The 26,025-nt window shown below is 36.6% G+C and overlaps 1 protein-coding gene across 2 annotated transcripts in view; it reads left to right on the top strand.

The window, feature by feature from the left end:
• Positions 1-26,025, top strand: part of LOC145998971 (DENN domain-containing protein 1B-like) — a 64,019-nt gene that overhangs the window by 13,272 nt on the left and 24,722 nt on the right. Inside the window, exons 7-13 of one of the 2 annotated variants that reach the window (XR_014443353.1) lie at positions 5,026-5,127; positions 5,443-5,670; positions 6,319-6,495; positions 7,777-7,809; positions 10,927-11,204; positions 11,626-11,827; positions 12,447-15,577. Coding sequence is in view for 1 of the 2 variants with exons in the window: in XM_083135811.1 (XP_082991937.1) it covers positions 5,026-5,127; positions 5,443-5,670; positions 6,319-6,495; positions 7,777-7,809; positions 10,927-11,204; positions 11,626-11,827; positions 12,447-13,118 (1,692 nt within the window). In the remaining variant the exon portion in view is untranslated. Of the gene's footprint in view, positions 1-5,025; positions 5,128-5,442; positions 5,671-6,318; positions 6,496-7,776; positions 7,810-10,926; positions 11,205-11,625; positions 11,828-12,446; positions 19,825-26,025 lie in introns of those variants that run through there. The other variant, XM_083135811.1, reaches the window with a different exon arrangement.

The raw sequence follows: 26,025 nt of genomic DNA, 5'->3' as shown, positions 1-26,025 counted from the left end.
TTTCTATGGAGCAAGGGATGAACACCCTGTGAGATCCATAGGGATATGCAGCCGATGGTAGGGGACAAGTGTATCACTTTGAGAAGTGTACAGTGGTGGTGGTGTGAGTTTAAAAATGGCTGAGAAGACCTTCATGACAATGAGTGGTCGGGGCATCCTCATCCCCTTGGAAAATGTCCTTTAGATGAAAATACTGATCTGCTTTCACCATTGCATTCATGCGGGCATTGTTTTCTGTTGCGTTTACGATATTGTTCACGAATCCTTGGGGTATCCTGGCAGGAAATGGGTTCATTTGCGACAACGAAGCGAAGTGCTGTCCGGCAGTGGTTCCACAAGCAACCGGTGGAATTCTACAACAGCGGTATCTCCAAACTAGTGGTGTGATGGGACAAATGCCTGATTCGCTGTGGTGACTATGTGGAAAAATAGTGCAAGGAACACAGAACAATTCCTATATTTTGATTTCCCTGCATGTTTATTATTTTGTCTGAAAAAAAATTGGGGCACAGACTTTTTGATTTGCCCTTGTAATAAAATAATAATAATAATAATAATTATTATTATTATTACGTCCTAGCAAAATTGAGTAACATTTGGCATAATTTCACAGTTCAAACAGCACTTTCCATGGCTGAGTGAAGCTCCATGTGCTCCACTTTACCTCTCCCCACCATGTCCAAGTAAGATGAGCAGGAGAAGCTTTTTTTTTTAAAGGTCCAGTTTATTAAGGAAATCTCCCAAGAAAACAATAGGCCTGGCAACACTGACTCGGACCACACACCCATGAGCGCAATGTGGTTCTGCCCAAACTGTTTTCCCTGTGGTTCCACTATACTTGATTCTGTGTTTTAATTCTCCAGGCACAAGAGAGGGTCTTTGTTCTGAAAATTCTTTAACTTTAAGCATGATTTCCTTATGGTTACTTTGTTCACATAGCTATCACTACTCACTCTTTATGTCAATAGTTGAAGTCCAGAATTTTAGTTATCTTACTTGTATCAAATGCTCAGCTAAATAGTAATGGAGCTTCTGCTTCAAAACTAAGCATTAGGGAATTAGTTGATAAGCACTCTTTTTCACAAGAATTGACATACCAGTCTAGGACTGAACTCATATTGATGCTCATATTCGGAATCTGGTACAGTGGAACCTTGATAAATCGAATTTTTTTGTAATCCCCTTGAATTGTCCATAACACTCGATACTAATTTTACCTCAACAACTCGAATTAAACCTTGATAACACAAATTTTTGTACAGTTTATGGGATGCCGTTGGAGCTCAATAACTCGAAGGTAGAGTATGAAAAACCTCTATGAGTTGAAGTTAAATTCTAATCACCTCTATAACTCGAAGTTTTAGTCGCATGAACCTCAATAAGTCGAAGTGTAGGGTGCGTATGTACAATGTCAGGTGATCAATAATCGTGTCGGGACGAACTTCCCCACCCTGCCATGTATGTAACCATCATTGTTAATGTTCAGAAGGGCCAGTAAACTTTAGACCTCTATAACACGAAGTCAGCGATTTTGGCCCTCAATAACTTGAACCTTGGTAAGTCTAAATCCTTGATACCTCAAATTTTTTCTTTTTCCCCTCGAGTTCGAGTTATCAAGGTTCCACTGTATCATAAATTATCAATTATAATTTATTTTTTGATATTTTTCTGACATTTTGGCCTTCCACAGGGTCCATAAAAGTGTGGTGCAACACGTGTGGAGTCAAATGATCCTGGAAATTATGCAAAGTTCAAAGGCTCCATTAATTTTGCCAGTATTGTGGGGAAATTTGGATTCTGTGATAACATAACATGTATAATTAAGGTACTCACGTTTTCCACGAAGCTGTTTTACATTATTTTCTATTAATTTCGGTAGCCACTGCCACCATCCTCGTTGGAATTCGTTGTGTTGTTGCTTGGCACATTTCTGTTGTTTTTTTCTAAATTGCCACTAGGTGTGCTGCTGTCGGCTGTATGTATGCGTATATGTCGTCTGCTGTTCACCGGTGTTAATTGCTGCAGTAACGGAAGCCAGGCGTGGTGTGCCTGACCACTATATATGTTCAGTTCATGGTTGTAGTGCATGATGGCGTGTGTTTCTTTGATTTTTGTGTCTATGAGAGTGTGTGCTTTGTATTTGACGTGTACTTTCTCAATGTTATGGTTGTGGAATTTGATATGCTTAGCAAGTCCAGTGGTGGGTTGGGTAGTTTTTGCATTTGATAGGTGCTACTGAATTCTCTCACTGATGGGCCTGATGGATCTGCCGATGTAATGAGCCTTGCACTCGCATTCAGCATCAAAGAAGCCTGGATTGTTGAGGGGGGGAGAGGAAGTACCGTTTATGTTTGTTTAGTTGGTCAGGTATTTTGAAGGTTGGTTTGTGTGCTATTTGAATGTTGTAGGGACAGAGGGCTTTGGTAAGGTGGTTGGATGTGGTAGGATGGTAGGGATGAAGACCTGAGGGATGAGATAGCAGTCATCACGGAACTGGCACTAAAACATGAATATACTGAATGTCTACTCTCCACATGGTGCAGCAAAGCTGAAATCCAAGTCAGACAACCTGCACCATCAACACAACCAGATCCCAGTAGCAAAACCAAGTGGTTTTCCTTTCCCTACCATCCTACCACATCCAACCACCTTACCAAAGCCCTCCGCCCCTACAACATCCAAACAGTACACAAACCAACGTCCAAAATAGCTGACCAACTAAACAAACATAAACAGTACTTCCTCTCCCCCCCCCCCCCAACAATCCAAGCGTCCATGATGCTGAATGCGAGTGCAAGGCTCATTACATCGGCAGATCCATCAGGCCCATCAGTGAGAGAATTCAGTAGCACCTTTCAAATGCAAAAACTACCCAACCCACCACTGGACTTGCTAAGCATATCAAATTCCACAACCATAACATTGAGAAAGTACACGTCAAATACAAAGCACACACTCTCATAGACACAAAAATCAAAGAAACACACGCCATCATGCACTACAGCCATGAACTGAACATAGATAGTGGCCAGGCACACCATGCCTGTCTTCCGTTACTGCAGCAATTAACACTGGTGAACAGCAGACGACATATACGCAGACATACAGGCAACAGCAGCACACCTAGTGGTGATTTAGAAATAAACAACAGAAACGTGCCAAGCAACAACACAATGAATTCCAACGAGGATGGTGGCAGTGGGTACCGAAATTAATAGAAAATAATGTAAAACAGCTTCGTGGAAAACATGACTATCTTAATTATCTATTACCGCGTCTCTCATTTCCATAGTATGAATGACATGTATTTTCATGTTCTGATGTAATTCTTGAATATTTTAAAGCAAAACTCTTGGTAAATCGTTGGGATATAATTGGTGTGAAATACTAACATACTAATATTAATAAACATTTTGAACAATATTTAACATTTAGCAAACATGGCAGCAATTAGCACGTCATTTCTTGAAAACTACACGATAATTCAATTCTGTCTTTTTTTTTTGTTCATTTATATACGTATGAAGGTATCACATACTGTAATGACAAAGAAAATATATTCATTGATACTATTTTTTAATTTTGAAATGTTGATTTCTTTTCCTTCAAGAATTATGTTATGTAACTTGGGATGGGTATTACTCTTGAACTACTGACTTTTACTAATATGTTTTACTTTTAAATGTTATAATGGAGAAGAAAAAAAAAGCATGTTCACTCCATGTGGCAATTAGGGGTCGAGCGGGATACGTCCAATTTTCAAAATTGGGATGGGGATTTCATATCCTTAAAGAGTAGTCTTTGTTTGGCTTCACTGTAAATTTGGATAATACATCAACAGCAAGTTTGAAAAGTTCACATTCAGAGAGACTCTCGACTGCAAAAGGTTAATTGTTACAGTTTTCAACCATCTGTATAGATCTTAATGTGTAAGTGTATTGAAATCAGTATGTGTGTCAGTTCAAAGTGGTATCAGCTCATGCCTGATGATAAAACATGTATCATGTCATGCCGTAGGCATGAGTCGAACCTAGGACCCAGGCAGCATAAATGAATAATCTAATCATGTTATGAAAAGGGTCCCGCTGAAGCACTGGAAAAAAGCTTCTTAAAAGCTAATCATGTCAGCAATCTTCAGCAGAGTTGGAAAAGATTTGCTGACATTGCATTAGGCTCGCATAATATGAAAATCAGGAAATGAGCATTTTTCCTCAGAAAGGATGCGATTGAATCAACTGTCTTAATGGCCGATAGTTTGAATTTCATTTAAATAGGTCGCGTGAGAAAATCTCTTGCTTAGTTGTCTTCCGTTTTCTGTCAGATGATGTAGTTACAAAAGAACTCCGTTTCTAGTTGCTCTTAGTTTACATCGAATCCAGTTATCGCGAGAGAGCTCCATAGTTGCCATAAGTTTAGATAAAGGAGCGAACGAACGATTGGGAAGTTAAAGTTTATCGTTTAGAATATCGGTCTACGAAAGCACAGAGTTTGGAGCCCGGAGGTGCTCCCTCGTCCGTTATATTACAGAGTAGGACCACATAGCAACAAGGACCAGTGGAGAAGAGATTGCAGCAGAACTACAGGTAAACGAACATTCCTTATGTCCTTCCTCACCCGGCCTGTTCAGTCAAGTGTAGTGTTTTTAGACAGATGACCCTGTGTTGTTATTTCAAGGGGCTAGACCCCTTGCTGTTTGAGGTTGACGTAGCTCTTCAGAGCTACCCTCCTTTCTCTTACAACGTTCCTCTCGCTTAGCAAGCGAGTGGCCAAAGACTGTTATAGCCTATCTACGATCTCCTAAACTTAGATCTTAGACGTGGTGGAGGTGCGGGGCGGTATTACAAAAGAAGATGGTAATAAATTTTAAAAATATAGTCTGAGAAAGAAAATGGAAGAGAGGTACCTGATGCCTCACCAACTTTTAATTCAATCTTTCCTGTACATAATGTGTCAGCGTAATCGATAAGCGTGCTGAACATGTAATAGGTATGGGGCATTACTAATATATTTTCTTCTTTCGTTTAGCGAGTAAGGAGGAATGACCTTGGTGAAGTGGTGATTCTTGATGCTGACAACAACAAAGTGGAAACTCCTTTTAGTGATCTTGAGAGCCTTCCACCAGAAGTGGTGAGTTAATTGTTGCTTGTCTCCTTTAATGCAAGGCTTAATTAGTAACATCCTTGTACATTTTTACTTAGGAGTAGATATACTTTTCAATTTCTTCTATTACTGTCCAAGTTCTGTTACTTATTTTAACAAGGGTAAAAGTCAATAAAAGAATGGTGTCTTTTGAAAGATTTTCGTATGCCACCATATGCTTGCGAAGTCCTTTATTTTAGCTTTAATATCATTGAATGTCATTCTCAACAATTTCTAGAGTATTTTTTTTTTATTTACATTGTCACATGTAGAGTAGTCTTCACTTTTGTGTGTTTGTTACAGGTACATTCTCTTCGTCGCCAACTTCGGAATCGATCTGCTTTGTTGGGAGACGGTGTTTCGCGTGCTTTTCTGAGAGCTTTAGTGCAGTTAATCGGAGGGTATAGAGATGCTCTTCGCTTTCGGCAGGGAGAAAAGATCTCATTTGATCGCGAAGCCTTCATAGAATCCCGTTCTTCTGCAATGCAACCTTTCCTTAGGACCATGCTGCAGCTACAAATATTTCAACAGGTAATACTTCAAAACAGCTAATATTGTTAACAAGGAGGCCACTTTCCTGTGTGAAAAGTAGATTTTGTATTTTTTTGTTGCAAACAATGAAGAGTAAAGGTAGTCAAAACATTACATCAAATACGTTGTTTGCAATTTAAAATTTTATTTGAAGACTGCAATATATTTTCTTCTGAAATGTCATGATATTTATTTGTCTAAGTTATTTATCTAGTCCACAGTTGTACCATAATAATAATACATGAAATAAAAAAATGATGGTGTAGACATGCATCGAACAAAATGATCCATATTTTGAATCTTCAGGGATTGAGAAAGGAATAACGTTAAAATAGGTAAATGGTTAAATACATTCAAACTCCCTTGACACGAGAAAGTTTTGTCCTGCTAGTTCTTGTGTCTCTGAAAAAGAACGAAGATGGGTTTCAAAATTTGGATCTTTTTTTTTTGAAGCTACTACATGTGTAGACTAATTTTTATTTCTCATTTATGGTAATGCCGACATGTGGTCTATAGTTCATTCAGAATATAAATACACTGCATTAATAAATGAGTGCAAATCCGATATTTTCTTGCGATGTGTAAATTGAGAACATACTTCATTCTGAAATTTCTTCAGGTTTCATTAGTTAGTCGTTTATTTTTCAGTTTATTGAAGAAAGGTTGGATATGCTGAATTCTGGCTTGGGATTTTCTGATGAATTTGAATTGGAAGCCTGTAATTATTCTGATAAGTCAAGCTCAAAATTAAAACAACAGTATAAAGAATGGGCAGCAACTATGAAGAAAGAAGGTAGTGCATTTTTCAAGAATGTAAAAAGCAAGGTAAGAATAATAATATAAGCACACAAAAATAGGAATATTAACCTATTTATGTGTAACTAGTAGCTGTAGTTTGTAGCATTTATTTATATTTGTGTATAAAGCTTGTATCTATTTTTTACAATAATAATTTGTTCATAAATTTCAGCTTGCAATGCCTGTTATATTAAGCTACATTGTTGTTCTGCAGATATAATATCTCCTTTTATTTCATGTTTTAATCTTTAATGGAGTAATATGAAGCAGAGATTAATCTTCTTTTTCATAGAGAGAAACGCACACAGTTTTTTTTCATGTTCTACATGGTGTGTCTAGTTCCCCAGTTTTATTAAAATCAAGCATAATTATGTTTTTACCTTTCCCACAATTGTTTGAGCTGTCTTGAACTTGTGAACAATATTAGTTTAGGGAAAATCTGTAAACAATAGTTAAATATTGCAATACTTCACAGAAAAGCTTTCCCATAAAACATTCCTTATATTTTCCCTTTTCTATGTACACGTATTTTCTCTCTATTGTGATTTTTTACATGTGTGTGAGATTTTGTGTGCATGCTTGCTTGTGCAAACTTGACTTTTGGGGAAAAAGTTTTACAACATGTGCTTTCTTAGCTACCTTTTTGCATTTGCTAGTTGAATATGGTTGTGGAAGTAGCACTTTTGATGAATGTTTATTTCAGATGTGTTAATTGTTTCTAAATATTTTTTTCATGTCAAACATTTTTAATGTCCCCCTCCAGAGAGGTAATAATTCTTTTTTTTAGCCATGTTATAGCATTAAGCCTTAAATTGTTTACACATTGAAAACAGAAACTGAATCATTGTCAGACCATTCAGTAAAATCACTGAACATCAAGTCTTGTTCAAAACATGGTGAAAATTTTCCAAAGTTCTGCTTTTTGAACTGTCATATCGACAGAAATAAATGCTCCCAATAAATACGTTGGGCAGATTGAAGATCCGATGAGACTTACATGTATAATACCTTGGCCCTCCAAGGTAAGTCTTAGTCAGGAGAATATCAACTTTACACTGCTACGATTTTTTGGAAAAAGCAGCTGCTTTCTAGGCATCTTGCACTCAGTGAGTTTTCACATCCATGATGTATTTAAAATTAACCAAAATACAAAATAAATGCAAAGCACGTGGTGTTATTTCATTGTATATCATGCAGGAGAAGCTTGCAAATATTGCTTTTCAGTGGCATGCTGCAATACTAAATTTTTTGTAGCGTAAAATTGAATTTTAAATATACCTGTATCAAATATGGTGCTTGTACTTCCAGGCAAATCCAGCTATGAAGTCTGCTGTAAAATCTGTAAGTAATATTACATTTTTTATATCTGCTCTTTCTGCATTCTGGCTTGCATATTGCATTTCTCTGTCTTGGATGTATGCTATGATGGTAGTATCTTCCTGTGCTGTTGAACTGATGCTTTTATTAAGCGGGTAATTGAGATTTTTAACAGTTTGTGATAAGGTGAAAAGTAAACCTGTATGTTGTTAGGTGATGGTTACATTACACCTTTTAGCTGTCTTTGCTGTGGGTCTTGTTACTGATTGACAATATCTAATGCTTTGAGTGCATTCTTTCCTTTGCTTTCTTTGTCTAACAGTCTTTTTGTAACCCAGAGCTCAACTTTGTTTAATATTCCTGCACTGAAAAACATGAAATAGTACTAACCACTTCCAAACTAGGAACAAAGAAATATTAGGATCATATGATATTGTTTTTGCACATTCCTACATTTGCTCCAATAACTTTCCTCTGCACTAATGTATTGAAAAACTGCAATTATTCATGAGTATATTGTGAGTAAAATAACTTTCAAGTTTTTGAAGTTACAGAACCAAGTTGTTAGTGACCGAAAATACGCACAACATACCAAAGCTAAATACTTTTTTTGTGCATGCTCAAACTAACCCCTAATGTAATAAATGTAATTAAATAGATCACAGTTATGGTGGATGGTCTTTAGGGCATCTGACTACCATGCGAGAGACCCGGGTTCGATCCCTGGCGGTGGAGATTTTTACCACATGTTCAAGTGGCTCTGGGGCCCACTCAGCATTGTATAAAGTAGGTACGTGGAGGAAACAGTGGGGGGGAGTTTAAAGGTGGCCAGGGGCATAGTATGATCACATCACCCCCACCTCCGGTCATGATCAAGAAAGTGTGGGGCCTTAACTCCACACCTCTATCAGCCTTCATGTCAAGTGCAAGCACTTTACTTTACAGTCATGGTTATAGAATATCCTCCTCTATCTGGCTGGTAAATGATTTGAACTCTGGCTGGGTAGTTGGAAGTTGTAGTTGCAACAAATTCAAGTAAAACATCTGATAAGGATTGTAATAATTAAAATATATATTCAGTTTTAACCATTATCTTGATTGGTTTGGAGGAAATCCTGGGGACTCACGATGGATGAAAGTTACATCCAAACTTATACAGCCTAGATGGTAGCCTCTCTATCACTAACCTCTCTATCATATAAGACAATACAGGATAAAAGAAAGTTTTCAATAATTATGCTTTGTATAATTAAAAATAGTATGGATGGATTGCTGAAATTTTTGCTAATAAGATGTCAATATAATATTTACTAATAGCCAATACTTTATTGATTCAATATAAGCTGGCAAATGTTCCATGAAGCCACTGAATGGTTTATTCCCCTCATCAAGTAACTGCAAAATGTTTTGCTTTGAAAAAGAAACTTCTTATTTTGATATTTGTTTTACAAAAAGAGGGTGTATGAATTATACTTTTAAATACAGGAAACTGGTACTCACTTTTATCCGCGAAGCTGTTTTTTTCTTTTTCAATTAATTTCAGTGGCCACTGCCACCATCCTCGTTGGAACTTGCTGTACTGTTGCTTGGCGTGCATCTTTTGTTTGCAGTTGTCTGGCTGCCGCTAGGTGCACTGTTGTTAACTGTGCATCTGGGTCTGTGTCGTCTGCTATTTCCGGGCGATAACTGTTGTAGTAGGGGAATCCAAGAGTGGTGCACTTTTCCTCTATCGGTTTAGCTCGTGCGGGAAGTGCATTATGGCGTGCGTTTCCTTTAATTTGGTGTCTACGAGCGTGTGGGCAGTGTGTTTGACTTGATCCTTTTGAATTTTATGGCTACTGTATTTGATATGTTTAGCAAGACCAGTAGTGGGTTGGGTTTTTTTTTGCAACTTCTAGGTGCTGTTGGATTCTTTCATTGACAGATCTGATGGACCTGCCAATGTAATGTGCCTTGCATTCACATTCTGCATCGTATACACCTGGGTTATCAAGGGGGGAGAGGAAGTACCATTTGTGTTTGTTCAGTTTATCAGCTATTTTGGAATTGGGTTTGTGCGCTACTTTGATGCCATATGGGAGAAGGACTTTGGATATACGGTTGGAAGTTGTGGAATAGTAGGGGAAGGCACACCATTTATATTATATTGGCCGCTGGAGGTTGATTGTGGCGGGGTTGCTTGCAGCTTGTGGTTGGTTTAGGGTGTCTGACCTGTATTTCCGCTTTACAGCACCAAGTGGAAAGTTGTGCTTCAGTGTAGCTATGTTTCAGGGCTATACTTTTAAATTCATAAAAATAACAGTGTCAGGATTATTATACAGGCTGGGTAGTTGGAAGTAGAAATATCAAATTGGTAAAATTATCTATGATTTTTACCAGTGCGTCTGTATCAGCTAATGCCAGTTGATTTGGTTTATTTTAATTCACTTTTCTGCCACTTTTGGCTGATAGCAAAGTTGACAATGAGTGATGATATGATGAAACTGGTGAAAGGACAGTCACAAAGAACACCCATGCCCATGCTGGGATTCGAATCCGGGAACCCTGGCATCATAGCTTGCTGTGCTAACCACTCTGCAGGTGCCATTTGAGTATCAAGTAATCTCCTGTCGCTTAAAGGTAATGATATTCTATGATTTCTTTGTAATGTGAAATTCGACACAGTAATTATGTATATAGGGTGGAACATCAATTTTGTCTTCTCAAATTTTACATTTTCCAGCACTATAGACTGAATCCTCATGGTTCTAATAAAACATAAAGTGTTAAATATTTCCCCAGATTTTATATTTTCCCTCAATCCCCCTCCCCCTTCCCTGAGGAACATAAAATTTGGGTTCCAGTACATATTTAAAATGTGCTACTCTTGCTATCTGATTAGTGTTAAAATAATATGAAAAAGGAACATTGCTTTTGCCAATGACTTGGCAAAATATTGGAAACTGTGACTTGTAATTTATTTTCATCCCTGTAGATTTATTTTGTAGTAGGTGGGGCATTGGTATTCTCTCACCGTGGTATGACATTTAATTGTTTTTCCAGGTTGTTATGGTTAAATATCTATCATATTCTTAACTTGAATGCCAATTTCCAACAAAAAAGTTTACGTTTTCTTACACAGGATGTGTTTGATTTCTGTAGGTGAAAGAAAGGGGTAAGGAAGTGAAGGAACGTGGAAGAAGTGCTTACAAGGGATTCAGATCAAAGTTCCGTGATTTGCAAATCCGCGAAGGACTTGACAGTCAGGAAGTGATGGTGAACATCGAGAGCTGTAAAGATGAAGCACCCAAGTCAGCACCCACCTCACCAACGCAGAAGAGACGGCCTCGAACAATTACAGGAACAAAAGCAGGGCTCGTTGCCTCAATGTCGTACCGAAAGGACCCCTTGAAGCAAAGGAAAAGCAACGTAGAAAATAGGTGAGGCATTAGTTGATGTGCACAGTGCTTTCATAGGATGTTTGTCACTTGTTTATTTCCATCAGGGTGGAATTTAAGCAGATTAATGATAAAATCACTGTAATTCCTGCAAAGTATTTCCTTCAATGAGTTTGAAATCTAGAATACAACTGCTAAGGAATCTGTATTACAAATTGTGTTGGAGAGTCATACACAGTTTTGGATTGTAAGGACTATTGAAAGGTAATTGTATCATTACAACCCAGAAGTGTCCACTATAGCACAACTTGCCTAAAATCTCTATTACCTTTACAAGTTTTACTTCATTCCAAATCCAGCCATTCAATTATCAGTTAAATATCTTTCAACTCCTAATATTTCTTTTAAAAAAATTTAATGCAGCCATTCGTAAGGGTTATTGTATGGCCACTCTTGTTTGCAGATCAAAGCAATACAATGCACTGAGTCCTTCATCAGATCCAGGTTCCCCTGAAAGTCTTCAGCAAGGAGACAGCGAGTCACCAAGCCCTCAAATCTCACCAATTAACATAAATCTAATGAGTGACCTGCAAGATGTGATATTTAGGAAATGCTCAGTCCTAGACGAGAAAGCAAATACTCCCCCTGAAGATGGAGCTGCCAAGGTTAGTTAAAAGTTTTTGTTTGCTTTTTTTTTTTCAATTGTTAGTTTTGAAATTCATATTTCATAAACTGGAATTCTAACTAGCTATGATTCTTGAAATCCTTTGTTTTTGATTGTCTGTCTCTGTTTTGCGAGTATTTGAGTGATTGGTTTGTATGTGGAAGGTTACCTACAAGAAAATTTGTGGTCTGCTTTACCCAGATCCAAGTGATCAATATTTGGTGCCATTACCAGATTATGCTAGTGGTATAATTGAAAACATAAATAAAAATTACAAATAAAAAAAAATGAGCAATGTGGATTTTTCCTACAAAGTTGGAAACAATGGATATTGAAATGTTGCTAAGTCAAGATTGAGACAGTCTCTGGAATATGATTTCAAAAATCATTAGTGGTTAAAGTCCAGTTTCCCAAGTATTGTACCTAATGTGCTTCTGGATGCAGAGATCACTGGCTGCATACACTCACTTGGCTAATTCTAAACCCACCTTTCACACGTTTTGTGTTTCTAACATGGCTTTAAGTTAGGAAAATAACTCAAAGGTCAAGTATAATCTTTCCTGAATGTTGTATGACAACAGATATTTATGAATTGATAGTAAATTTTGATTTGTTTGTAGCCACGAGAGGTTAGTGACTTAATAAGACTAGATTCCACACCAAGTGATGAGGATTTTGACCCTCTTTTGTCCAAGGACACAGGGTATAAGCAAGCTTCAAGATCCAGTAGCAATCTGTTTGAAACATTTGAGTCAGTGAGTAGTTTCTTTGCACAAAAAGAGACAAGGGAGTCTCAGAACAGTCGTTGTTTGTCAAATCCGCTCTACACTTGCCACGTACCATTAAAAGCAGAGGAAAGGGAAGCGAGAACAGATTCCGCCAGCCGTAGTGATTTATCCTTAAACCCTTCACACACCGCAAGTGTATCATTTCCAAGTTACTCTCTAGATTTTGGAGCGAATTCTCGTGCATCAAATGAAGTTCATAGGTTTCCATCCTACTCCGTTCCCACTACGACAGTTACCAAGCCTTCCACTGATAGTCACGACATGGATTTGTTAAAAGAATATGGGATTGATTTCAAGAACATAAGTTTGCACAACGGTGGGTCGTCAGTGAATTCTTGCTCACCAAGTGAAGTCTCTCCAAGTTTAGGGCAGTCAGGTTTAGCATCTCGGAGCTCAAGTTCAACACCATTGGACCCTTTTGAAGATCTTGTGAAAATGACAAAAATTACCGTACCTCCAACAGTGAAACAAAATCCACAGAGTAACTGGACAAAATTTGATTAAAATCTCTGAGGTTCAATCGAGAATCAAAAGGCTGAAATTCTGTTAAAACAGCATACTTTTTTATAGATGTAAGTAAATAAAGTTTATACAAGTTGCATAGCTTCTAGCCTCAAATCAGAACAGGAATCAAAATTTCTGTGAAAGTATAAAATGGCACTCGTTGACACATAATCAATATTCAATATCATCAGCTAAATTTAGTCAACATCATGTGATATATATATATTTTTTTATTTGTTTGTCATTTATCTCTTTAAGTTATATTGTGTACCCACAGAATACATTGTATTTATATATATATATATATATATATTGCTGTGCTTTGAAAAAAAATTCCTTAAGAATGTTTACCTTGTTGATATTGTCTGAAATGTGTGTATATGTATATATATATACAAGAAGTGAAATGTTTTGGATGATCTTAAAATGAATTTATGAAACTTGTACCATGAAATGTATTGTCTATTTATAACTTTGCTAAAGTTATTGGAAGCATGTTTGAAGTGGTGTAAAATTATCATTGTGTGACTTAAAAGACTCTTGGCACTAGGTTTGTGTGTGTGTGTACTTGTTAGGAGAGAAAGGGATCTGTACATCGAAAAGAAGTCATTATGTTCACTGGTACTAAACATATGGATGCACACGAATTTGGTTCGGGCTATACAGGATGGTATAAAATATTGTATACTGTGTATTCCAACATTGGTGGTGGGGATCTCTTTAGAGAAGTATATACCTTCAGCCTGCATCAAAACAGTATCAATGTTTCTGAACGTGATAAAAGGAAGTTCATTTGTTAGTTCTATCTGAATGGTAAAAGGCCAGTGTTAAACATGAATTTTTCACCTATTGAAAAGTTCCAACTTGTTTTGTATCATTAACATTAATAAAGTGTTATTATTGAGTTTATAACCTTTTGATAACATTTATGGTATGATGAGATTTTCTTGGGATATTGACTGAGTGAGTCTTGAGATTTCCAAGTACACTTCAGACTGTGATGATGGGAGTGACAGTAGCTATCAAAACCTCATAAACCTATTTAGGACTCGCATGGCTGATATTTGCAATTTCACAAATGCAGTGAGTATGTTTAGAAGTACCTGAAGTGAGGTAGGTTGCTTCCACTCATAAGCAAATCTTTAAAAGAATAATAATAAAAAAAAGATAGGAAGAGAATAATAAGGAAAAAGTACATTGCGCTTCTACAGAAGCTTTAAACCAAAAACAAATCTATCAAATCATCTCTGTTAAATTTGGCATCATGAATATTGTACTCGGAGATTATATAATCTATGGCTCATGTTTTTTTCCCCCCGTCGTTTCATGAATTTTGAATGCATTTGCTAGCATAGCTTACATATTTACATTTCATGACATTGTCTTTTTAGCAAGTTTGCCATTAAGTAAAAATACAGTCAATGCAAAAGCACAATATTAATGTTTGGTAATGGATTAAATAATTAATTGTGGTATATGTATTCATCTTTCCTTCAGCAAACTTAAAATACTTTGTGTGAAGCCTACTTGGAGGTTCCCTTGTTGGCCACTAGTATCGCTTTAATCTGTTGTTTTAAAGTAAAATTAGTCAAAATACCAAAAAATTATAATCTGGTGTACACAAAACACAACTTTATTTTCAAATGCTGACTGACTACTTTATCGTGTAAGGCCCACTCTGAAAGGAGGTGAATGACTTATACACAAAAAACCTTAAGGTGTATTTTATGTGATGAAGTAAAAGTAAAGAAAACTACATTAGCACTAATTTCCGTTTTCACCTTTGCTTCATTAATTCAAACCACCAAACAACGGGTTTTATCGATTTTCATTCTAAGAGTAAAAAATATTTTTAGGTAATTTTTTACGATTTTTAGGTAATTTAATAATTTTAAGGTCATTTTTTTAGAGTTTTAGGTCATCAACTTCCAAGCCCTAATAATAATAACAATAATAAAACATCCAAAAATGTACCATGCTGCTTGGCAATCAATTAATGCCTTTGCCTCATGAGGGGTATTTGGAAAGCTCTGAAACTTTGAAGTGCTTTTCCTTGGAAATTGCTGGCTAGTGCATGTAGTAACTTAGCATATCAATACCTATAGGGTACCCAACCATTACATGAAGTGTTGTCCTAAACTTCATTTCTCAAACCATGCACTCTCCTTGTGAGCTGATCAGTTGTGAATGCAATGCAACATACAAAGCCTCACAATATCCACACTTCTCAAGCCAAAAATAATATTTGTAGCTTTACCCACAGTATTACGAATAGTTTTACATCACTTAACTTTCTGTAAAGAAGAATGATGAAAATTTGTTTCATATTTTTCCTGCTGGAGCAGATTAAAAAAAAAAATGGTGGGAGGGGTCCTAGGCTGACTTCATTTTTGTTCTGAATCTTGAGCACTAGCTTTGCTTCAGTCATATATAGAATATTCCATCCAGTGTAAAGTAAAGTAAAGTAAAGTATTCCCCTGTGCATAGCACCACGCCATGAAGGCGTATAGGGGGTGTGGGGGTAACGCCCCACACTTTCTTGATCCGGTCGTGAGTGGGGGTGATGTGATCAGCATCACGCCCCTGACGGCCTTTACCCCCCAGGGTTTCCCCCAAGTACCCATGTTATTCGACACTGGGTGGGCGCCGGGGCCGCTTCCACCGTTAAAAAAGTTCCCGGATTTGATCCGGCTGGGGATCGAACCCGGGACCTTTAGCATGGTAGTCAGATGCGTTACCGACTGAGCCACCGCGGCCATCCAGTGTACAAAATCATTTTGAAGATTATTTCCTCCATTCTGAATAGAGTTTTTATGCCGTGCCATGCAAATGTACATTGTTTGAATTGAATCCTGAGAAAATCTCTCTTCCTAATTCCTCATTATGAAAGCTTCAAAATATATATTTTATGGTATGTATTTCACCAGGATATGATACTGTTTGTGCTACAAATTTTGTCGAGGAAAAATCTTTACGCACCATGAATTTTGCCAAAATTTTTAACTATACTTGAATTCTGCCTGGAAACTTGAGTAATCATCCTCTATAACGGCTAGAACAATTCAATTTGCCTTCTGATGCAATTGTACAATGCTAATTAATTTTATGAAAAAGAAGTCCACAGAAAAATCACATATCACAAGTGGGAGGAGCTTTTACAAAAAGTTTCAAGTAATATCTGAATGCAGTTACAGTACTGAAGGAAGAAATTACATATGATCCTTAACACTACTGTTCATGTACAATAGCCTAATTTTCATGCTATGAGTGTTGAACTTCCACATGTGTTTCACAAGATTAATGTGTGTGTTTGTGCATGTGTCCTTGATTAGGGAATTGGAGTAAGCAAAAAAGCAAACCATGTTAGGTCTAATTGCAAAATAGTGAGTTACACAAGGTATTAGATTAAAGGAAACTGAAGTCATAATCGTTGTAAAAAGGTTTTTAATGGAAATGTAAAAATTATATTGAATGTGTAGTGTGAACATGTTCATACCATATTATGGTAACAATTGATAAGAAAGAACAGCACAGTTCATAAAACTGGTACTTATTAAATATTTAAATGAATGAGCAGGAAGAAAGATTTCCATTTCCCACTCCTACCTTTTGTCCCCTCTAAACAGTAATATTTGAGATCAACAAAGTCCCATAAGAAGTATATAATTGAGAATTTCACTGTATTTATATTACAATGTGAAATTCAAATTTTAAGTATATATTGCCAGTAAACATTGCACTGAACATAACATTATTACCAGTTTTGTTATTTCAAAATAGATTTAAAAATAATTATGTAGATACACCATTCCATGTCAAGATGAAGATTATTAAAAATTAAACCAGATTTTTAAAAAAAAGTATGGATATTTTTCTGATGAAGTGAGATAATTTCAAGGATTAAAATTATAATTTTCCTTAAGAATAAAAATAACTCAGGGGTTTATCAAATGAAATAAACATTGAAACACTTCAAATAATCATTACAGTTGTAAAAAATGTGTCCAGCATTATTGATTTAAAGCAACTGAAACTTACAGACATCATGGAAGGTAGGATAAAGGTAGTACAGTATTATTTTCAAATCAAAGCAGGTCTTCCAATAGTCAAAACTTCCCAGTACAATTACTTTTAGGTTCGTACAATCCTGTGAAGATGTGCTCATTGCTATTGTACATCCACTATTTTAACTAGTGTTTTAACTAATATGAGAATGTGAAATAGCAAGTACATTGTTCAGGCTTAAGTTAGGCATGAATCCCCTTTATTACATTAAGTGTTTTTACACGTTTTTTTATAGACATTCCCATGAAAAACTTATTGAGGTTTGAATGTAATTGTAATCACTTAATGTTGCTCAAGCTACCAGTTGCAATTGCCAACTCACAATTCCAAGTTATACGGGGTGTTTCAATAAAAAGGTAACTGAACATGGTGTTCTTTGGATACTTTCAGTTACCTTTTTATTGAAACACCCTGCAGTTAGCTTAATCTGTGTTTGAATATCAATAACAAATTTAAGTGGAAATAAGTTCCTTTCCTCATTCTATTTAGTGGTTTATTTTGAGTTTTAAAAAAGTGTAGATAAGAAATAAATTCTGTACAGGGAGAAAGATGATTCCACAAGCATATTTCATAAGAAGAGTCTATTGTTTATGTAACACTGAAATCAGTTTGCACACAAAGCTGTTAAAATTGATCAGTTTGTTTTAAGTCCACTCTATGCTCAGATAGGCTAATTGGGATCCAACCACAGTGCATATCTGGACCTGAAACCTCTTGATTACATGGTAACAGGATTACCACTATGCCATCAGGAAGGCCTAAGGCATTTTAAAGATGAAATTAATTTATATAAATCTGATTGTATGCGACATGTAGCAAATATAGCTATTGATGTTTCATATTTCTCAAAGAATGGTTCTGGACCTACATTTCTGAGTGGACATATTCCCATTAATATGCAAATGTATATGACACTACAGTTTGCGACAAATGTTTGAAACCATTGAGAGGATTTGTAAGATGTGATGTGAAAGGAATAAAATAGTACAGGGTGATTCTTATAGAACCGACCTGACAAAATGAGCTGTAATATAACATATACCATATAGATAGTAACGTAATTTATACTTGAAGTACCTTGGATAGTGTGCCGTTGATTGTGATCAGAGCATGTGTTGAAAGTGTCCGCCGTTTTCAAGAAGACTTGCCTCCACCCACGTTTGCACTCTGCCACTGTGTTTCTCTGGTGATGTTCCTGATTTTAGCCGAAATGTTGTCCTTTAAAGCTTGTAACGTATGCAGTTTGCTTGCATATACCCTGTCCTTCAGTAACTCCCAAAATAAAAAAATCCAGGCTGCTCTTGGGGTCCTGTTGCCTGGGCATTGCAAACAAGTTCATACATGCACCGCTATGTGTCCTTGAACCTTGCAGCATAAGTTCTGCCTGCCATGTGTCAGACTATCTGCACACCATTCAACTAAGCGTGGCCGATGGATTATTATGTCGTAATTGTGAGCAGTTGTATGCATCACCTGCAGCATTATTAGCAAATTCATCAGGCCGGTTCTATAAGTATCACCCTGCATATACAGCAATTGAAACTTGTTAGAACATGACATACTTTCTTTGAGCTGCCCATTGAAAAATATTGCTAACTCAGTGATATAATTCAATATTTTTTTTTGTACATTGTACAAGTTATTTTGCTCACATATTTTAATGTAAACATTGAGTGCAAAAGAACTGAAATACAGAGAAAATGTTTATCAAATCTGAAGGTGTACGGTCAAGGACAGTTCTGGGTTGTAACAACTGCATTAACTTTCAATGCGATCACTACAACCCAGAAGTGTCCGTGACTGTACAACAGTTAATAACGCAAGTTTATAGTCTATTGTAGTGTTGCAGTTGAGTAGATGGATTTCTGGTTGATAACCAATGCAAATTTTGGTTTTGAGTAGAATTTGCATTGTAATCTGATGATAATTCCTCAAAGAGTTGTTTTTGAATTCCTGTTTGAGACTTTTTAAGTATTGCCGTTTACATTATTATATTATAAGAATATAGTTTATAATATGTTTTATTGTTGCTCTGAGTTATTACAATAGATGGACAGTAATTGCACAAAATAGGAAAAGATACAGGTATAGCAGAGCAGTTGGAGTGTATAACTCCACTTGAGGGCTATAATTGCATGTATATTTTGTAAAATTGCAGTTCAGTGATATTCTTAGTTATTATTTGTTTATGAACATGCTCTCATATGTAAGTAAGGTAAATATTGCTTATCTCACATGCTTAGTTGTGGTTACAAATCCTTATGATCAATGATAGTTTGGCATGGCTCTACAGATGCTAAATGAAATAAGATGTCTTGCATTTTCCATTTTGATTTAATAAGAAAAGGACAGCCTGTTTGAAAATGTCATTGGCAATAAGAATTGCTTAACTTCACAACATAAGTGTAAATGAGGTGCATATCCGAGTATGTTAAGAGTGATGTGGTGATAAGAACTGCCCCCCCTCCCTATTCTGTAGTAGAAAAACAAAGAATTGTAATACTTGCTTCATGCCTAAAAATGCTGATGTAAATTTTAAAATTATTGTGCAACTCTTAGCAGAAAAAGCAAATGATCTGTATATGAAATTATTTATATATATTTAATGTTGAAAACTTGCAATAAATTGCATTTTTCTTGTTTTGTGTTGTATTGTGTGCAAATGTCCCTTCCCCCTTGAAACGACCAGGTTTACATGCTGTTTTTGGGGTGTTAAAAATATATGTATCCCTTGTGAATAGGGATGGACGATATCGGAAATTAGATATCGCGATATATTGTCACGAAAATATTGTCACAGATGATACGATACGATATTTTTTCCATATTGTGATATCGGTGATATATTGTCTCCACGATACATATCGTGTCGGCGCCAACGATATGTATCGTCCCCTTTTCTGTGCTGCATTTCCCATCACAAACAGAAGAGTATTTCATGTAATGACAACGAAGTTCGGTTCATCACATTCGGATGGAAAAAAAACTACATTGTAAGATGTGTACTTCGTACATACGTTAGGAAGGCAAGAAAAGAATATAAAGTGTAATGCAATAATTAGCATGTAAATATATTGTACAAAAATTAATGGGAATTACCTAGGTTGCAAAATCAAAGTAGCCTTTGTGACCTTTTTCCATTACAACCAAAATAATTTTTCAAACATGTTCTTTCCATTGTCACAATATTATTTCATGTAAAGTTTGCAAAATTTGTTGATTACTGGCATGGAATTAGTCGTTATGGCTCTAAGTCTTGTCTACTCTTATGGCGGACAGCTTTAACCCAGATATGCCTGAAAATTTTTTTCTTTAATTTTTCTTGTTTTTTGTGTTTAATGCATTAAGAAAAATCAGATTAATGTAAAAATAGAGTTTATTTTGAAATATCTAGTTTCAACAATGCTCTAGAGGGTGTCCTTTTAAAAGGACAGTAGGCATTAGGGGGTACATTATGTTAGTGTAACTAAGTAATGCACATTTTTCTTCAGGGAAAGAAATGTTATTTAACATGAAACAAATACATAAGAACATATTCTAATTGTTTGTGTGGTAGCTTACAACCACACAGACTCAGTTCGGTAAGAAGAGGAATTGTGGTAAAAATATTATCAAAGAAGATATGATAAGGGTGAGACCCAATAGATTGTAAAACATCAGTGTACATGAGCACCACGGATGGGCCAAGACCAAGTAGCCTACTTTGTATTCATCAGGTAGTTTCGCTTTTGCACCCTGATATGGCTCCATCCAAACAACATACCCATTACAAGTAGCACCAACCCACAGCTTGTAGACATACCTGATTGGCTTGCCTTGAATAAATTGCTTGCATCCGTGGCGACCTTATCAGCACAGTGATATTCTAAGTGTGGTTCCATTTCCCGACATTTCTTATTCAATATGTTGAAAAGGTGTCTCACTTTTGCAAAACGATCACTTGTGTCCAAATGCTTATTATTGCAACAATGCAGATTTGACATAATAAATTCGAATCTGTCTCTAGACATAGCATTCACAACTGCGCCATTGCTTGTATCTTTACATTGTTCCCAATAAAGATGCCTTCTAGGAACCTGGTTGTATCCACTCAACAAAATAATTCCTAAAAAGCACTTCATTTCATCTTCACTGACATCTCCTGATTTGTTCTTTCTCGCTGCATATCTGTTAGTTTGTTCTACCAACAATTCAATAGCATCATCAAAGAAATGCAAAAACATTTTGAGTGGTGACTCTTCATTGAATACTTCCTGAATTGTTGGCTAGTCACTAAATGACACCTTCAGTTTTCCTTTAGTCCACTTATATTATTTTCACTAGATGACACTGACGGAGAATCTTGATTGTTGTTTCGGGAAACAGTTTCATCCAAATTGCTAATTATCTCATCGTTGTTGGAAGTAAAGAGTTCTGCTTTAGCATTCAACTTAGATCCTGGTAGGTTATTGGATGAAACTGAATCATCTTCTCCAGAACCTTCATCGGTGACATCTCCTGTGGCATTGGTTTGTGACATTATTACAATATCCAACTCATGTTGTAAACTATCACCATCATCATCATCTTTCTTCTCGAGGATGGAAAGCATTTCATTAAGTGTAACACCTCTGTAATACAAAATTTACGTAACATAAATAAATGTATATAATGAATATATACAGAGTGTCCGAAAAGTCACGCAACCCGGTGTTTACGACCATATAACGGAATAGCGAAACGGAATGAGAAGAAACGCTTTCTGCCAAGAGAATGCCCTGTATATTGGGAAAATTTAGAGAGACAAACATATGTAAGAACATGCATGTTTTAATAACAAATAAGCAAAGTGTTGCCAAAGGCGGAAAAAAAAATATTTGCAAATCGTGTATATTGATGCACAGAACTCATTGAGGTAAATTATTGCAACATTTCACAATACCAACGAACAATTTGGATGGCCATCTAATGAATTTGACAGAAAAAAATCTTTGACGAAGTTTCAAAAACATTGCAGAAAGGAATAAATGGGCTGTTCCAAAAATCGATGTTTTCACAATATTACGAGGGATGCTGGCAACACTGTTGGTGTCACGTGTCACTAACAGACGTGTTTCACCTCAGGCTATCACACTACGGCACTTTTAACAACAAAGGAGAAAGTTGGATATTCTCGAACATATGCAATAAATTACATACACCTTGCAACCCTGAAATGTGGGTATCACTACAAATTAAAGCTAATGTTCGAAGTGTCCACCATTTTCTGGGATACATAAGTTGGCCTTCCTGAGGGTTGCAACACCGATATTATTAATTTCCTGTGTAATTTTTCGTTTCAGCTCCTCCAATGTTCTGGGTCCCGTTTGGTATAAAAAAAAAGGTAAAGTGTTCCCCTGTGCATAGCACCACGCCATGAAGGCATATAGGGGGTGTGGGGGTAACGCCCCACACTTTCTTGATCCGGTCGTGAGTGGGGGTGATGTGATCAGCATCACGCCCCTGACCGCCTTTACCCCCCAGGGTTTCCCCCAGGTACCCATGTTATTCGACGCTGGGTGGGCGCCGGGGCCGCTTCCACACTTTCCCCTTTAAGTAACCCAACAGAAAAAAAAAATTTCCAGATGTTAAATCGAGCGAGCGACTGGGCCATAAATCCTTGGATATTAGACGATCACCAAAAAATTCTCTCAGCGTACGAAGAGAGTCATTAGATGTATGGCAAGTTGCTCCATCTTGTTGTAGCCAAGCATCACGTTCATCTTCTTCCAGGAGAGCAACGAATTGCATTATGAGATCCCCGTACACAGCAGTATCCACTGTTGTCTCAAAGAATAACGGTCCCACAATACGACGTCGCGATATTCCACACCATACACCGATTTTGGGAGAGCGCAAGGGTAGTTCATGCAACTGATGTGGGTTTTCTGTCTCCCAATGCCTGGAATTTTGGCTGTTGACATACCCATCCAATTGAAACCACATTTCAGGGTTGCAAGGTGTATGTAATTTATTGCATATGTTCGAGAACAACCAACTTTCTCCTTTGTCGTTAAAAGTGCCTTAGTGTGATAGCCTGAGGTGAAACACGTCTGTTAGTGATACGTGACACCAACAGTGTTGCCAGTGTCCCTCGTAATATTGTGAAAACATCGATTTTTGGAACAGCCCATTTATTCCCTTCTGCAATGTTTTTGAAACTTCGTCAAAGTTCTTTTTCTGTCAAATTCATTAGATGGCCATCCAAATTGTTCGTTGGTATTGTGAAATGTTGCAATAATTTACCTCAATGAGTTCTGTGCATCAATATACACGATTTGCAAATATTTTTTTTCCGCCTTTGGCAACACTTTGCTTATTTGTTATTAAAACATGCATGTTCTTACATATGTTTGTCTCTCTAAATTTTTCCAATATACAGGGCATTCTCTTGGCAGAAAGCGTTTCTTCTCATTCCGTTTCGCTATTCCGTTATACGATCGTAAACACTGGGTTGCGTGACTTTTCGGACACTCTGTGTGTGTATATATATATATATATATATATATATATATATTAATGATGATGATGATGATGAGTTGTCTTATTGAAGGCAGGTCTGTTGACCAGAAGGTCGCTGGGCAATGTGAACCCATGGTGGTTTGCCATTGCCTTCCATGGGATGAGGATGAAATGGACATTTACAAACAACCATGCAGGAGCGGGATTCGAACCTGGGACCCCTAGCGTCGCAGCGCGATGTGCTAACCACTCGGCCATGGGGTCTGGCATATATATCAATGTATTAAATAATAATAATTAATTAATATATTAAATATATATTAATATAATATTGTATATAAATGAATGAAGGTAAACACAAAGAACCCTCAAGTGCCTACTGTCCTCCTAAAAGGACACCTAACTTTACATAATTTTTGCATCTCTGTGTATTAAAATTTTGAACATTATTTGGTTTTAGGCAAACACATATGAACCTAGCAAACGTGTAATGCTCATAAAGTAACTGAAACATGTATAAAAGATAAGAAAACTTACCCTTCCATTCTGCAGTGTGAAGGAAATGACATGGCTTCACAGACTCATAAACACAAATAAGGAAAAAGAACATAACAATAGCCGGAACTTGTATGCATTTTGTTACGCTTTGTTCTAAGAACAATGCAATGCTGCAAAATCGACAAAACTAGCCTCACGCAGGGTTTAGGACCCCTCCAGAGGTATTTAGATTCAAACAGGCAAAGTGTCCTTTTAGAAGGACGGTAGGCATATCTGGGTTAAGAAGCTTTTCCGGAGCAGGCCTCATCTCCAGGAATCTATCAACTCAGGGCAAGCCCCAGCACCTAACGACCTGCTGGGTGAGATGAGTCAAGGCAAGGTCTTTTAAGAACCTTTTCCTGCTCCCACAAAAATAGGCAATAGTTAGGCTGGAGAGTTTAATGAACTAACCGGCCCTCATGCTGGCAAGGGAAGTGGGGAGCGGGGAATATGCAGCAGACCAACCAGACAAAACGGTGGCGTCGAGAGCAAGAAGCGCTGGGCGCACCTCGTTCTACAGGCTGCTACGTTTCTTATTGCCCAGGATTGATCTCTTCCCCACTTCCCTTGCCAGCATGTAGTGCGCCTGCCGTAAGACTGGAAAAGACCTATAACTATGAATGATAGACAAAGAAAACTAAAGCTTATCTGCGAATGCTATAAAGTTTGAGTTGTAGTGACGTACGCGGAAAATCAGATATTCGCTGTTCTGGCTGACAATGTACGAAGAAACAAAATAAATTAAAACCTTCCACTTCTTGAACCACGGTCTTGATTGGCACTCAAATCGTGGTAACTATATACATATATCACCACCACGATTTCTATTTATCTCCTCGATAAATATCATGGAGACATATACTTCCCTACCGGGCAGTACTTCACAACACTGAATGAATATAGGAGATATGAGTGTTTCATTACTTTTCATGAAGATCATAATCCTTATTAGCCGCGGTGCATTTTACTGGTGTAATGAATGGTGTAACATTGCATCACTGTCTTTAAAGGAAGTGATACACAAGCTAGGTTTTTTTTTCAATGAAAGGTTCAAGTTTCAAATAGTTGTGAAGGGACACATTATTTTTTTGTCTACTTAAATATGTACGCCAGTCCTGATTAGCTTCTGTGAACAAAGTTTATTTTCAAAATACAAAGTATGTGTTTTAGCGCCTCTTCTTCAATAGAGTAAGAGTGTGTGCGTGGATGTGTGTGTGTGTGTGTGTGTGTGTGTGTGTATCTTTACAACATACGAAACTAGTGTAGCGAAATGTTCACGACTTAAACCTATTTCTAACTTGGAAAATGATACGAATATTTTACTTGAAAAATGTTATCACAAATAAAGCGGAATAAGGCTATAATGATTATATCATTCACAATTTTCTTTAAAGATATACCTTTAAGTATATTTTATTACCTTTCCAATATACTTTTCAACTTGTAATAATATGCTTCCACAAAACTGATAATGTAATTATAGGTTTTCAGCAAGCATTCCTGTGTTTTTATTATAAACAATTATTTAATATACAATCAGAGTTCCTGTAAACAAAATGCAAAACATGATGTCATTATTTAGTACTTTTGTACATGAAGTTTTAATGGTACAATTAGATTGTTGTTTCAAGAGAAGTAAAATGCAAGTCAATTCAATGCACACACTATTTGTGTACTAGATGCGCAGCTTCAAACATTGCAAAATAATGACCAATTGTAATTCATATAAGATATCTAATTTCAGTATGTACTACTTACGATCGTGAAAGAAGTGGCAAGATAAAATTAGAATCTTATTCAACAATCTTAAGGTTCAGTGGCAGCG

This window comes from Lepisma saccharinum, chromosome 14 (assembly GCF_977018435.1).
Source record: "Lepisma saccharinum chromosome 14, izLepSacc3.1, whole genome shotgun sequence".
NCBI classification, from domain to species: domain Eukaryota; kingdom Metazoa; phylum Arthropoda; class Insecta; order Zygentoma; family Lepismatidae; genus Lepisma; species Lepisma saccharinum.
Note: the sequence above shows the minus strand (reverse complement) of the source record. Positions and strands in the feature narration are given on the sequence as shown.